Here is a 16,808-nt window from a genome sequence, read left to right as displayed (position 1 = left end):
TATGGCTTTTAAGATGGAAGACATCTCAGACTCCATCTATTCCAGGGGTTCTTATCTCGGGTGCTAGGTAGATTTCAGGGAATTTTTGAAGTTGGATGGAAATTTTATTTTTCATCAACCTCAAAAGAAAATTTAAAATTTCCTTCAATTGCAAATTTGAAAAAATGTAACATTATTTTGAGAATGTGCCCATAGGATGTACTAGAATAGAATACCAAAGGATTCATGATAAAAGATGTTAAGAACTTTTTACCTATTTTTATTCATTTCATCTGGTCTTTTAGGGATGAGGATACTGAGGCTCAGAAGTTGCACAGATGGTAGTAGGTTGTAGAACTAGGATCTAAATCCAGGTACTTTGACTCCTAATGCAAAACTAATGTCACTGCATGCCACTGCTTTTAGGAGAGTTTTATTTTGTATTATGCTATGATATGAGATGTATTTTGGTTGATTAGAAAGAGTATTGGTTGGCAATAAGAATTGTTTTTTTCAGTGTTTTTTTTTAGTTATGTTCAATTCTTTGTGACCCCATTTGGGGTTTCCTTGGTAAAGCTACTGGAATAGTTTCCCTTTTCCTTCTCTAGATCATTTTGCAGATGAGGAGACTGAGGTAAATAGGGTTAAGTGACCTGCTAGTGTATGAGGCCAGATTGGGGATTTCCTGACTCTAGTGTTGGTACTCTGTTCACTAGCTGTTCCTAGCTTCTTATTTCATTTATCATTTTCTTCACCTATAAAATGAGGTAGTTCAATTGGCCCTTTTCTAATTGGTCCTAACATTCTATCTGTATAAAATAATTTCTTTTTTGATACTGCATTTTTTTGAAGTGAGTATACTTATACCAGGTCTGGCTCTTCCATTTTTGAAGTTTAAACCTGTTGTTCTAGCTTCAGCTCCTTAAGTTTTTTGGGAAAAGCATTTGACCATAGATAATAATACTTGATACGTGAAAGTATTGGAAGACTCCTGTCTTCCTTGGACATAGAATACAAATTTTGTGTGTGTGTGTGTGTGTGTGTGTGTGTGTGTGCATATGTGTGCATGTATGAATGCAGGCTTGCTTTCTTTTACAGATAAAAAAGCTTGAGAAAGTATATCTATGTGTATATCTACATATTTTATATATGTATTTCTTAAAATCTCATTTCCCCCTGGTTTTAGTTTCTTTTGTTGTTAATGTTCATAATAGACACGGTGTCAATTTTTAATATGAATTACTAAGTTATTAGTAGTATCCTTACTATTATTTCATCAGAAGCAGTTTCATTCTTTTTTATTAGTAATGTGATTCCCCCTCCCCACCCCCACCCTCCACCCCCCAACAAAGGGACAGAAATTTTTTTCAAGCGATTTCATCGGAGAGATTTGCCTGATTTTTTTTTTATCATACTATAAGGGTCTTTAGACAGAGGAGTTTGAACTATTCTTTTCTAAAACATATGTATTATAATGAAAATTCTTATTTTTTACTTATATTATCTTTTTTTTTTTGACTAGTCAGTTATTCAGTCAAAGAATTAGTCTGGAAGAAGAGTAGGATTGAGTCTGTATCTTATACTTTTAAAAATAATCTCATTGAAGTGTTTTAAATCTAATAGGCACTAAAATACCTTTTGATGACAATATTGTCATTATATTAAATAAATATGTATGATGTACAATTTTTATTGGCTTTTGAGGAATAAGCTACTGATACTTTGTTCTTTAAGAAACAACTATAAAACCTATTAGACTGGAAAAGTATATTAAATGCCTGTAGCCAATTGAGATTGAGAGCTCTTCTGAAAGCTCTTTCAGTTTGGTTAGTGTATCCAACTACTGGGCATGATCTATCCAGGGCCTTTCATTGTATGCAGTTTTTGACAATTTCCAATAAATCTTAGAGATCTTCTTAATTTTTTGAAGATTATTGCCTGAACCTTTGATCGTTTCATGCCTAACATTGTAATTCTTGGACTTCCTTTCTTATTTTTCTTTTGCCACATGTCTGGTTAAACTCCTTTCCTGGTTTTATTATATATGTGTTTGATGTCCTCTTTACACATGCCATTGTTGACAATATTCCATAACCTATTTTCACACATTGTGTGCCTTTCCATTGCCTTACCTCATTTATTTTCTCAAAAGTTTCTCTTTTTATTGCTTCTAGATTTAGGTAGAAGGAGGATTTATACTTGGGCAATACTTGGTTTTAAAACCCAGATGATTCTGATTTCTGTTTAGATTTGTCCAGGGTTACAAAAGTAATGTTGAAGGTAGGAATGCAGTTGTATAAAGATAGTATTTAATGCTAATATTTTGGTGCCTGTGTGTTTGTTATTGTAATACTCATGAAATTTATTTAGGTAGTACATAAAGGAAAGATCATTAGAATATTAAGGAATCTGATTTCCAATCCAATTCCCACTAGCAAGATCTGTGACCCTAAGCTACAATTCCTTTCAAACTCTGATACAAATAAGGGGATTGAATTAAATACCTCTAAATAGGTACCTTTCTGTTGTAACATTCTATGAGTATATATATCCTAAAATGGATAAAGGGGAAAGGAAGGGATTGTGTGTCAGTATGAATAATTTAACCTTCCCTAAAAATAGAAAATTGAAAGTTTTCCCTAAGGATTGGATTATTCATGAAGGGGGATGAAGGGATTTCAAGGGGAATCACCCCTTTAAACTGGTTCAAGAATAATCAATGAAAAAAAGCAGTATTGCCACCCTTAGCTAGATGTGACCTATCTTGTGAATCTACTGATTTTTCTGGGAAAACACTGGCCCATCTTGGAAGAAAATATAGAAAAATGATTGCTGTTGTTGTTGTTGTTGTTGTTGTTTAAAAACCCTTACCTTCTCCCTTAGGATTAATACTAAGTATCAGTTCGAAGTCAGAAGAATGGTAAGGGCTGGGCATTTAGGTTTAAGTAAATTGCCCAGTAAGTGTCTGAATTTATATTTGAACCCAGGACCTCCCATTTTTCAGGCCTAGCTCTCTATCTACTGAACCCCTTAGCTGCCCCTGATGGCATAATTATTGCTATTGTTTTAAAAACTTTTTTATTTCCATATCCTAACTGTAATGTTTTGAATAAGAAATTCATGGGCTAAAATTTATATGGAGAAGTTAGGATAATAGGATACAGCTTTTTACCAGAAAATTGGATATAGATACATCAGACTTAAGGAAGGAACTTAATACAGCTTAGAGGCTGTTTATCATTTATATACATTATAGGAGTTCTTTTCCAAATGGCCTTTTCTATGTATTATTATCTCAAAACTTATCTGAGGAAGGGAAAATCATAGGACTTGTTATAGCCCAGCTTTATGCAGCTACTTAACAGTTCATGCAATTGAACTATAAGTTGGAAGAGTCTTATCATGCTATCCAGTCCAAACTATACCTAAATATAAATACTTTTTATACTAGTGATGGCAGAATTTGCTACCTCCAGAGTTAACTCATTGTATTTTTGGTCAGTTTTAGTTATTCATTGCAAATCACCTCTATATTCAATATAGAATCTAGATCTGCATCCTTAACTTCTAAGCATTGATTCTAGTGGGTCCAAGAAAAACAAATTTAATCCTTCTGTATGATGTTGCTTCAAATACTTGAAGATATTATCTTCCTTTTTATTAGTGACTTTGTAAAATGTGGTACCTAGGACTGGATACGGTATTCCAGATAGGATATGATCAGGACATATGAACAGTGGAACTATCACTTTGCTTTTGGAGAAAGTACTTCTATCAGCTCTTTAGCTTTTTGGCTCTTAGATCACACTATTAATTTGTATAGAGATTTCAGTCTGCCAAAAACGTAGAGTCTCTTTCACAGGACTTTTTTCTATTGACATCTCTTCCATACTTTAACTTTTTGAAGCCACATTTGGGACTTTGCATTGATACCTATTAAATTTCATCTTGTTAGACATGGTCCATTGTTGCAGCCTGCCAAGATTTTATGTATGCTAACGCTGACATTTAGGATGCTAGTTGTCTTTTTATCTTTGGCAAATTTGATTAGGTGACCTTCCCTGGTTTTGTGTAAATCACTCATAAAAATATTTAACAGTACCAAGACAAGGACTGAGCTATCCACATGGATCCATATCTGTTAATTAGTAGTAATCCTTTAGGTTGGTCATCAACCTAGCCAAAGCTTACTAACAAATTCCTAATTGTGCTGTGATCCAGTTCACATTCTTAATCTCTTCCTCCAGGGGATTTAGAGTGACTTTCTCATGTACTCATGTACATCATATTGGTTTCATCTTTTCTGATGTAGCAGTTCCTTCTCAGTCTGAAAAAGAAGATGCAATGGTTCTTTTTATTTTCTTTGTAGAGAATAAGTTATCAGGGTCAAATTAGGCACTTCTTTCAGTTTTTCCCTTCCTACTTATGTGACTTTGGACAAACCATTTAACCTTGAAACCTCTGAATAGGGCACAAACCCTATTCTTGCTTACCCACAGAGTAAGGCCATCAAATTAGATCTTTTACACCAGTTATACTCTTTTTTACTTGGGCTAATGAAGTGATGGGGGATGGGAGTTTCAGTTTTGTCTTACTTAAAAATGCAGCTATTGAGTTGAATAATCTTTAACTTTCCTTGTATCTTCTAAATTCTGAGACTATTATGTATACACACACATATATGTTCCATTTTATATATTTATAGGCAAACATAACATTTATATATATAATATACATCTTGAATTCAGAAGTGTTATATTGGCAAATGGAAATATAATGGCCATCTTATGGGGTCATTTTCTTCTCCCAGTAAATTCTGTCTTTTCCAACAAGTATTCTCTAGCTATAGTTGTAATTGCATCATGCTTGAAAAAAAGATCCATTCCATTTAGTATCATTTTCTAAAATTAAGTAATTCTTATTCTTTCTGCAAATAAGCTCTTCCCTTGAGGTTTTTTTTGTATTGTCACTAAAATATTTTAAATTTATTATTGCTTTTGTACTCATTTGATGAATATTAATTGAATTGTTTGCAAACGAAAGAAATAGAATCTTAAATCTTGAAAAGAATTTTAGAGATTCTCTCATCAAACCCTTTTCTAGTGTTATAAATCATTATAAGAAAATACATGACAATATCTTTTAGAAATTTAGGATATAATGGAATATCATTTATTAGAAAATTTATCTAGTGGAAGATATCCTATTTACTTAATTGAAATATATTTTCCCCTTTCCCCTTTCAAATTATTAAAATTATAAAACATGTACAAAACTGATTTATTTCTTACTTAGGATATAAATTCTGATAACATCTCATAAATTTTTGTGCCAGCTTGTATATTTTTACTTAAACAAATATTTTAAAAACATTGTTTATGAGTTCACAATGCATGTGTTCAGAGATATAAATTTGAATATTTTCCTAAATTTTTATAATTTTAGTTACAAATAGTACAATTTACTTCAATTTTTCCTAAAAAGCCTTAATTCATACTTTGTTTTTCTATTTTCAGTTTTGTTAACATACTTAACAGTGGGATTTAAAAAATAATTAAGATAATTGCATATATATCATTGAAGTACTATTAGAGACAGGATACTTGAGAAATCCAGCATACACCAGTCATCACTGGCAACAGCTATTTCTGCCAGCAATTCTCATCCTCTCACCCATAAAATCAGCATAAAATTGACCTAACATTGAGAGATCAGATGGAGTGTCTAGAAAGTAATCCTCAGGGGGAAAAAATTCAGTCTTTGTAAATCTCAATAAAGTGCATAAAGTTGCAGAATCGGATTATGCCTCTTTTTTGGATTTAGTACCCTTTTGTTTCTTCCACTGCTGTATTTGTGAGAAGTTACCACAAAGATGTCAGATGCTATCTGAATCTAACCCTAGAAGCTCTAACAAACTTAATCTGTTTAAAAATATGGATCCAGATGATTGGGTCATAATTTTTCTTTGGCTGGGTAAAGAAGGAAGTAGTTTTTTTAATAAGAAAGAATATATATTTATATATTTACATATATATACATACATATAAAACTATATTTCCAACAGATTTTTTTGTATTTGTATTTATATTTATAGTCACATGTTTATATGACTTTTTAAGAGTAGGAAGTACAAAAAAAATAGAGGGAGAGGGTATGAAATACATTAAGATAGTACTATGAATCAAGTCCAGTTCTGTTAAAAAAAAGGCAAAAACTTAGAATTTTAAACAGACAGATCTTAAACCCAGAAAAAGGGAGTGGAATATCTGGAAAGTAATTTTAAGGGAATTTTAAGTTGAGCAAATTTAATGTCTAAAATGCTGCAAAATGTAAATAGGACTCAAGGAGTATTTTAAAGATTTAATTTGGAGAAAATTAAATCATATCATTCATACAATAGACATAAGTGATAAGCTCTTTGTAGGGAATTGATAATTTGTTTAGAATGCCTTTTTTTTAGTTTCTCAGAGTAACATGTTTAATGTTTCGTGTATATTTGACTAACCTTTAATTTTATAAATATTTGTTAAATAGCTTTCATTTTGTAAAAATTAATAATTAATTTTAGATTGTCTTATTTTAGATCTAAGGCAAACAAAATTAACCCCTAAAAACATTCTATTCTAGATGGTCAAGTCATTTTTTAATAATTTAGCAAGAAGGCATATATAATGATATATGAAATTAATTATCTTTTCTGTTTTAAATAAAAATATAAAACAAAATTTAATTATGCTTTATTAATAAGAAACAAGGCAGTGGACTATAGCTTGGCTCATATTTTTTGGAAAAATTGGCTTTGTTTTGTTATTTACTGATTTGAACTTTAAATATGTGACTTGTTTCTTAAGATGAGAAAATCAACTATGAGGAAGGATAATTTTTCTTTACATCTTATGTGTTTCAAATAATTATTTTTGGATATCTATTTTATTGAGTAAATTAAATTAGGTTATCTGGGGCCTGCTCTTAACACCATGTAGAAAAATCCTCTCTATATTTTTTTATTGATTGGTTAAGAAAACACAAACTAAAACAAACCATTTACAATTCAGGGCATAGAGTATAAAAAAAAGAATATGTTATGTTTCAAAAAACGGGGGTAGAATTAAATTTCCTATTATTCTTTATATGTCCAGACAGATCTCTAACTACTCAATGTTCTTACTGTGAATGGTGCTACATTTCTATATCTACTTTCAGTGACTCTTGGTATAATTTTTGATTGATACATCTCTTTAAGAGTTTTTGAAAACATGTTATAAGTAATTCACTATTAAATCTCTGTTGAAGCATACTTTGAGTTCTTAGAAGTTTGTTTTGGAAGGATAAAAATTGATAATAAATAACCAGAGAAATTTGATAATGCTAATTAAAAATTTAGGACCTCCTTTTTTCTATTATGTCAGTGGAAGAATTAGGTTTTAAGGACTTATAAATTTAGATTCTAAATCAGGAGCAATGGTGAATTAAGTTGTTAGTTCATTTCTGGCAGTTACTTTACATAGTAATGTGTAGAAATGCAAACATAAACTTTTAAATGAACATTTAAGCCTTATATTCCAATGTAATATAATTTTAAGCTGAAATATAATTTATTATCTTTGAAGTGATCACTGAAAAATGTACTAGATTTATTTACATAATTGCCTAGCTTCTAATCTCCTTTGCAAGTTGAACTAAGTAAATTTGTATTTCAAGATACATATTTGAAGTTTAAGTGGTATTTAAATGATTATTTCTTTCTCAAAAAGAGTTATGTATTTTAATACTTACTATTTTATTGCTAATTATCATTTTATAAGTGAATTGATTTGATCAACATTTTAATTAAATTTAAAGTACCGAGTTTTTGTTTTAATGCTAATTTAAATCCTTAGTGAAAACTTTTAATTTGACAAGTAAGTGTTAGAAAAATGAGGAAACTGAAATGATGTTGGATAGATATAATTGATAAAGAAATTATATTTGATTAGGTAAATATTTATTTTAACTAAATGCTAACTTTGATACAATTAAAATCCTGAGTATAGGATGACTTTTTGCTATTTATTTCCTTATGGTATTCTAATGTGAGAGAAATTATACCCAAATTGAATTATTAGGCATACATTGTTAATATCTTCAAAGGGACATGTTTTGGTAATAACATGGGATCACTTGTTTTAATCATTTAAATTTTAGTTAGCTACTGAAATTATCTCATTTTGGTAGATAAGAATGGCTTTAGTATTATTACTTGGGCCAATTAGATTGAAAACATTAAAAATTGTAAATACAATCAGTATTTTAGCAAGTATGTTCTAGTACTCTGTCAGTAATATTCTATTCTTTGTCTCTGATTAATGTTACCTGTCAATTATTTACAGAACCGGTGGTACTATGGAAGTTCCCAGAGGACTTTGGAGACCAGGTTGGCAAAAAAAATTAATTTTTTATGCTAGTTTTTACAGCTACTACTTCTAATGATTACTAACAATGATACTTTTCCTATTCAGTTATAAATTGGGAGGATTTGGGACACAAATGAAAAAACTATATATGAGTAGATGATTAAGGAACAATATATACAAAGTGACTAAAAAGCAATTTTTAATGTTTATATTTTAATGAAATTTTGAAAAAAATTGTTTTTTTACAGTTATCTGCCTTCAAACTTGACAGTACTTGATATTTCATTAAAATCCATTTCTGCCACTTTGTTGAGCTAGAAGTAACTGATTTATTAAATAAATAAATATTTATTTCCTTATAGTATTCTCTTCTGAAGAAATTATACCAACATTGAATTATTAAAATGTACTGTTATGCATTTGTCTTCAAAGGGACATCATTTGGTAATAGTATGGGGTCACTTGTTTTAATCATTTAAACTTCAGTCAACTACTAATATTATCTCATTTTTAGTGGATAAAAACTTGACTTAGGTATTATTTGGGCCAATTAGATTGAAAACAATTTAAAAATTATAAATACAATGAACATTTTAGTATGTATTCTAGTTTCCTACAGAGTAAAAAAAGGAGGCTTGAAAATAACAGAAGAGAGATCTGTTTGAGACATTGAATTACTTTGCTGGTAGAAAAACTAGTTAAATCAGGCTCATCATTATCCATATGAAAGTATCATGAACATAGGATTTTTAAAAATATACTAAAATCTTAGTATATTGATTTTGATAAATTTGAAAATTGTTCAGTCAGTAAAAATTCATGTGTAAAGCAGTTATGTAGGAAAAAAAAGCAAATAAATTATGTCACAACCTGGGTTACCCTCCCCTAGACATTGTCCAACTTATTCTGTATCTGAATCATGGTAATGGGTCACAGCAAATTCACAGTGAATAGGTAGGCATATTTCTCAACCTATCCATTGTGTATCTAGAGGGGGGCAACCAGGATGGGGAATGGTCTTCAATCCAACTTACTTGAGGATTTGCTGAGGGAAGTAGACATGATTAGCTCACAGAAGAGAAAATTTGGGTTGTAGGGTGAGAGCTAACTTTATGTATTTGAAAAGCTTTCAGATAGAAGAGCTTTTAAATTTAGCTCCCTCATGGAATATTTGGTTGAGTGAGGTCTGTTAGTTCTAAATTAAGAGGCATTATGGCAGAGAAAAAGAAACAAAAAATTGGGGCAACTAGGTAATTTAGTGGATAGAGAGCCAGGCCTGGAGATAGGGTGTTCTGGGTTCAAATCTCTCAGTGGGCACTTTTAAGCTACGTGACACTGGGCAAGTTGCTTAACTCTGATCATTTAGCCCTTGCTGCTTGTCTTCCTTAGGACTGCTACTTAGTATGGATTCTAAGACAGAAGGTAAGGGTTTAAAAAAAACAACAAAAATTTTCTTTCAGTGAGAGCTACTCAAAAGTAGAATGAGCTGTGCTGTCAGAAGTGGTAGTTTCTTCAGAGATCTTCAAGTGCCTAAATGTTGTATATGTTATAGTGGGAATTCCTTTTGTGTATGGGTTGACTAGAATTCTGTGATTTTTATGATTCCTTCTATAAATTCATTGTATTGTACTAGGGGCTCACTAGCATTCTTTTGTGATTTCATGGATACCAGTGGAACATGTGGCTTTTTCTTTACTCTTATTGCCTGACAATCTCATCATTATTTTGAGAATGTTATCAGGTACCAGAAATATATTGCTCAAAATAGAAAGTAGGGAATTCTTGTCTAGGAAGGGAATGTTAGTCTTAAATAAACTATATAATTAGCAAGCATTTATTAAGCTCTTACTATGTTGTTGTTCAGTTGTTGAGCAGTGCTTGACTGTGACCCTATAGAAATCTGTTCACGGGGTTTTCTTGGCAAAGATACTGGAGTGGTTTGCCTTTTCCTTTTCTAGTGAATTGATGCAAACAGAGGTTAAGTGACTTGCACAAACAGTAAGTACCTGAGGCTGAATTTGAACTCAGGTCTTCTTGACTATAAGTCCAGTGTTTTCTCTATTGAGCTACCCAGTTATGTAACAAGCACTATTTGTTAAGCACTGAGTTTAACAAAATAAAAACCTTCAAGTAGATTATTCTCATGGGAGAGGCAACATGTACATAGATAGATATATACAAGATACGTTCCAAGTGGAGGAAAAGTAACCTCGAATGGGAAAGCACTTTTAGTTTTTGGGTACTGGAAAGGCTCCTACAGACTGATTTTTGAGCTGAGTCTTAAAGGAAGTCAGAGATGACATGAGATGAATGTAAAGATGGATAGCATTCTAGGTATTGAGGGACAGCCATTGATAAAACATTAAGAGGGGAGATGAAGTCTTGTCTGTCAGGATTACTGAGTAGTACATTTGGACTATTGAGAATGTGAAGGAGATTAATGTGTAAGATCACTGTAAAGATATTAAGGAGACAAGTTAGGTCGAATTTTAAATACTAAACAGAAGAGTTTATATTTGATCAGAGAGATAATAAGGAGGCACTGGAGTTTATTGACCAGTAATTGACCAATAATTTATATATTGACCAGAGGTCAGATACTTTATGAAGATCGTTTTGTCAGCTATGTGGAAGATGGATTGGGAAGATAATTTAGTCAGGTAGACCAGTTTTAAAGGCTAGGCTTGAACTCTGGCTGAGTTCAGAAATTAAGAGAAAAGGAAGTATTTGAAAGATACTTTGGAAAAGTAAGATTTCATTTGGAGTGTGCCAAAAATCAATTAAATCATTGTGCTTAATTACTTCTAGCACAACTCTTGTTTTAACTTCTGAAGCAAAAGAAGTGGCCACATTTATTTTGTTATATATTTTCCACCCTTTAGGGAAAAGATTAACATATGACATGTGGATGGAAATGTCTCAGACTTAAAACCGTGAAGGAGGATCTACAGAGAAAGGATGATTTGGAAAGGTGAAACTTAAAATGATGTGTTTCATAATTGATGGTTAGATTACAGTTATGTCATGGTTTGTTGACCAATTTTATACTTGTTCTCAAAAACTAAAGTGTTTTGAGTAATACTTACTTGAATCTGTAAGAATTTGTGCTTTGTTGGCATAGTGTTGAGAATTTTAGAGTCAGCCATTTTTATCAAGAGGCTGAATAATTATAAACAACTCTTTAGAAGAATTCTTATACTTTATCTTAATTCCTACTACCCTTTCTGACTCCTGAATAGACTTTATGAGCAGTTTTAGGTTTCTACTGTGAAGTCATGAGAACCTAGAGACTTTAAAGTCTCTCTCAGATCCCTGAAACCATAAGAAAGGTGTAAGGGTTAAATTAATGTACAATATTTCAAGTATTATATTTTTAATGATTATTATCTGACAAAATAGAACCAAGTGACTAAGTTTTCTACCTGCTCCAAATCCCCGCTCCACCAAAGCTACTGACGGGAAGGAAAAGAGGGCTAGACATGGAACTCCATCCAATTTATGTCCTGTCTACATCAGCACATCATGACAGGAAGTGAGTCGGGTTTTGGGAATCATAGTTTTTAGGGTAACAGATTCTAATTTCACAATGGTATGAGAGACTACTGTTAGAATCAGTCATATCAAATAGCCTTTCAAAATTCAGTTTCTAAAGTAGTGTTTAAATTTTCTGAAGAAAGCTTAATTGTAATTCCATCTCTAAAATCAGTAAAATGTTTACTGTATTTATTAGTCATTAGAACTTAACTAATATGCTTCTGTGGCTTCTTGTACAATAATTCTTTGTTCATGCTATTCAGCCCATTTGGAGAACTTTGCCCTGCACTCTTTACCTGTCTAAATTGTATAAGTTCCTCAAGACCTCCACTCTCATAGTAATTCATTCTGTAAAGAGCTCATATTCTTTTGAATTAATAACATTTATTGTATCAGCCATTTATTTGGAAATTAATTATATGTTTTGGAATATATTGCCTTATTTTCTTATGATTAGAAATCATGTAATATTTTTAGAGATGTGAGGGACTTTGGAAATCAGCTATTCCATATTCTTCATTTACTAGATGAGGCTCCTAAAGTCTCAAGGTGAAGTGACTTACTTAAAGTTACTTTAAACTTCAAAATCTGTGATTTCATCAGCATGGTTTTTCCCTCCATTGATCCAGATAGCATCTCCTCTACAACTTAGGAAGCAGATATTTTTTGAGAGTTATTCTGGCTTAAAGTTTTTGTTTGCAAGGCAACCTGATGGTTATCATTTCCAAATTTAATTTGGATAGTTATCACACAACAGGTATGAATTCCATCATAGGGCTCATATGTAAAAGCCTCTCTAGCTTGTCAGAACCTAGCACAGTTTGTGTTCTGCTATTCTATCTTTTGAGAACTCATGCCATAATGAGGTATTTAGCTAAATCCAAGATCACAAAGTTCTTTTATATGAGACTTGAACTGTTCAGATTCTAAGCCCAGTGCTCTTTATATACTATGCCAAACTGCCTTACCAAATGAGGTAATATTATTGTAGTTTTATTTAAATATTTATGTCAAGAAGTTTTTGTTATGCTTCTGTATTAGGTTTCCACTATGATAAATAACCCAGAAGCTTAGGCATATTGGATACACAATATTTGTTTATTGCTATGTTTATTCCTTGTATTTTATGTTGTATTTTTTTTATTTACCAAAGCTAATTTATTTGATTAAGTGCTAAAGCACTTAAAGTATACTTTACTTTGATAGATGGAAAGATTTAAATTGCTTCATGTCCCATAGAGTACTCACCTCTTTCTGTGAGATGACTCTATTTTAGCCATCTATTGTGATACTTATATGAAGTATTGAGATTTTATAGATTGTAGAAGAAACTATTATAAAAAAGCAAGATTGTTTTCAATGCCCACTACAGTGTCTTACATTTTTTATATACTCTACATCTTATTGCTTTGATGAATGAATGATATAGGTAGAAAGTATATTCTGCACATAATAAAAAATGAAACAAACCAAAATCTCAAGTCATTATATATTTATAATGATCACATTTGACCTCTACGAAGAGGGAGATGAACATCCCTCCTTTGACGAGATGGAAGTTGTAGGTATGGCTAATTACATGTCCTCCAGACTCAGTAAATATATTGACTATTTTTCATAAAATATCCCTCCCCTTATTTTTAATTCTTGGTTAAAAGCAGTAGCTTTCTGGGAGAAAAGATAAAGAATATATTTTGACATAAAGATAATGTGAAAACATAAACATCAAGAAGTTTTTAAAAATACCTTTTTATTTATTTCATTGAATATTTCCCATTTATATGTAAGCAACTTTTAATGTTCATCTTTAAAAAATTTGAGTTCCAAATTCTGTTTCCCTCCTGTGCCACCCTCATCCCTTGAGCAGGCAAAAAATAAGATCAAATATACTTGTTAAGTTATGCAAAGCATAATTCTGTATTGGCCATTTGCAAAATAAAACACACACTCATACACACAAACACAACATCCAAGAAAAATACAGAAAGTAAAAAATATTTTTGTATCTATACACAGAGTTCATCAGTTCTCTGGAGTTAGATAGCATTTTTTATCATTAGTGCTTTGCAATTGTCTTGTGTTATTGACTTGAACAGAACAGTTAAGTTTTTCTCAGTTGTTTATCCTTAAAACATTACTATTAGTGTGTACAATAGTCTCCCGATTCTACTCACTTTATTTTTTATAAGTTCATGTAAGTCTTCTCAGATTTTTCTGAAACTACCTTGCTAATTGTTTTATCAAAATCATATACTACAATGTGTTTAGCATTTCTCACTTGATGGGCATCTCCTTGATTTCTTAGCCATCACAGAAAGGCCTGCTATAAATATTTTTTGTACAAATAGGTACTTTTCTCATTTCTTTGATGTTTTGTAGTTACTGACTTATTAGTGATATTACTGGGTCAAAGGGTATGCACAGTTTTATAGTCCTTTGGCCATAGTTCCAAGTTATTTTTCAGAATGATTGGACTAATTCACAACTCCACAACAGTGCATTAGTGTCCCAATTTTTTCCTGTCTTTTCTAGCATTTGTCATTTTCCTTGCTTGTTATGTTAACCTATCTTATGGATGTGAAGTGGTATCTCAGAATTGTTTTAAGTTTTATTTCTCTAATCAGTAATGATTTATAACTTTTTTCCTGTGACACTGATAGCTTTGATTTCTTTTTCTGAAAACTGCCTGTTTATATCCTTTGACCATTTATCAAATGAGGGATGGTTTATATTTTTATAAATTTGGCTCATTTCCCTATACTGAAAAGTGAAGCCTTAATTAGAAAAAGTGTAAACATTTCCCACCAAGTTTCCTGCTTTTCTTCCAATTTTGACACTGTCAGTTTTGTTTTTGTAAAATTTTCTGATTTCATGTAATCAAATTTATCCTTTTTACTTCTTGTGATATTGTCTGTTTCTTATTTGGTCATAAACTCTTCCCTTATCCATAGATCTGAGACGTATATTTTTTCCTTGCTTCCCTAATTTATTTAAGAATATTATCCTTTATTCATAAATTATTTGTCCATTTTGACCTTATCTTGTTATATGATGTGAAATCTTAGGATAGTTTCCTTAACTGCTTTCTAATTTTCCACCAGTTTTTGCCAGATGTTGAGTTCTTAATTCCAAAAGTTTGGATCTTTGGATTTATTCATCACTAGATTATTATGGTCATTTACTACTATTTATAATTTATCTAAACTAGTCTACTGATCCACCAGTATATTTTTTAGCCAATAAGCAGGTTGTTTTGATGATTAACACTTTTAAATTACATTGTAATATAGTTTGAAATCTGATACTGCTTAGGTCACTTTCCCATTTTTCCTCCTTGATTTCCTTGATATTCTTGACTGCTTCTTCTTCCAGATGAATTTTGTACTCTTTTTTCCTGTTATATAAAGTATTTTTGACAGTTTTATTGTTTTAACACTGAATTAGTAAATAACTTAGACAGAATTAGCATTTTTGTTACAGAAGGACTTCATTTTTCTCAGTCTTAGCACATACGAAATTCAGGTATATGTGATTGGCTATTGGAAAAAATAAAGGCAGAAAAATACATAAAACAAACCTTTTTATAAATCTGCACCTATTTTCTCAAGTGGTGTAGCATCTTGAAGCAGTTCTCCCAATCATACTCACTCATGCTTTGAGAAGAGTTGGTGTGAGTCATTATGTTGTTTTCTGTCAAACATTAGCTCCAGCATCACTCTTTATCCTGAGTTCTTGCATGGCATAAGTTGTGTTTGCATCAGAGTAATGCTTCTTTTTGTTTTAATAACATTTCTATTAATAATGATTCCAAAATGTAACAGTAGTGATGCTGGCAGCTCTGATAAGCCTTAGAGAAGTTGTACATTACCTAATTAAAGTCATATAAGGAAAACATATAATGAGATTTGCTATTAGGTATGATTTTCAAATTATGTGATATGAAGATGGGATTTTAAATCCTGGACTTTGCGAAAATTATACAGTTAAGTATTTGGAAATGTTGTTGTCACTTAAGATACTACTGTATTTTGGCTCTGCCAAAACATAAGCAATTAATATTTTCTCCATCTTATTAAGTCTATCTTTATCTGTATAAAGAGTATAATTTATACTTGTGTTCATATGGTCTCTGGATTTGTCTTGGCAGATAGACTCCTAAGTATTTTATATTGTCTATAGTTATTTTAAATGAATTTTCTTTTTTTCTTCCTGCTGGATTTTGTTGATAATATATAAAAATGTTACTGACTTATATGGGTTTATTTTATATTCTGAAATTTTTCTAAAGTTATTAATTGATTAAACTCTGTTTTTAGTTGATTATCTATCTAGGGTTCCCTAAGTATTATATCATCTGCCAAGAGCGATAGTTTTGTTTCCTCCTTGCCTATTTCTTCATTTTTTCCCTTGTCTTTTGCTATAAATAGCATTTCTAATACAGTGTTGAATAACAGAGGTGATACTGGACATGCTTGCTTCACCCATGTTGTTACTGAGAAGGCTTGTTGCGTAATTTGTAACCACAGGAATGCAAATAAAAGTGTCTAAGCCATAAAGAATTAGGTTTATTGTAAGAAGGCCAGTCTTACAATTAAAGCCAGACTTCTGGTTAAGACCAAAAGTCCCCAATCACTGTGAGAGACCTTCCTTCATACCCCAAGAATATCATAACTTATATACCAGTATAGAAATAATTCAGGACAGTGATAAATATAGAGAGATGTGGATTGGTTGAGAGTAATGAGGAAATACTTCTTATTGGTAGAAGAAGTCACTTGATAGACAAGGGGAGGGGAAGGGAGCCTGAATCCTACTTTCTAAATCTGATGATGTCAAGGATGATGTATACTAAGTTGACTAGGGTAAGGAGGAGGTGCTAGGCCCTCAAGTGGGGCAAAAGCC

The 16,808-nt window shown here is 31.4% G+C and overlaps 1 protein-coding gene across 1 annotated transcript in view; it reads left to right on the top strand.

Moving 5' to 3' along the window:
- DENND1B (DENN domain containing 1B) overlaps positions 1 to 16,808 on the top strand; it is a 355,643-nt gene that overhangs the window by 84,861 nt on the left and 253,974 nt on the right. Inside the window, exon 3 of the mRNA XM_044674913.1 lies at positions 8,349 to 8,392. Coding sequence (XP_044530848.1) covers positions 8,349 to 8,392 — 44 coding nt within the window. The remainder of the gene's footprint in view (positions 1 to 8,348; positions 8,393 to 16,808) is intronic.

Source organism: Gracilinanus agilis, chromosome 4, assembly GCF_016433145.1.
Source record: "Gracilinanus agilis isolate LMUSP501 chromosome 4, AgileGrace, whole genome shotgun sequence".
NCBI classification, from domain to species: Eukaryota; Metazoa; Chordata; class Mammalia; order Didelphimorphia; family Didelphidae; genus Gracilinanus; species Gracilinanus agilis.
The sequence above is the reverse complement of the archived record's forward strand: the minus strand, read 5'-3'. Positions and strand labels throughout refer to the sequence as shown.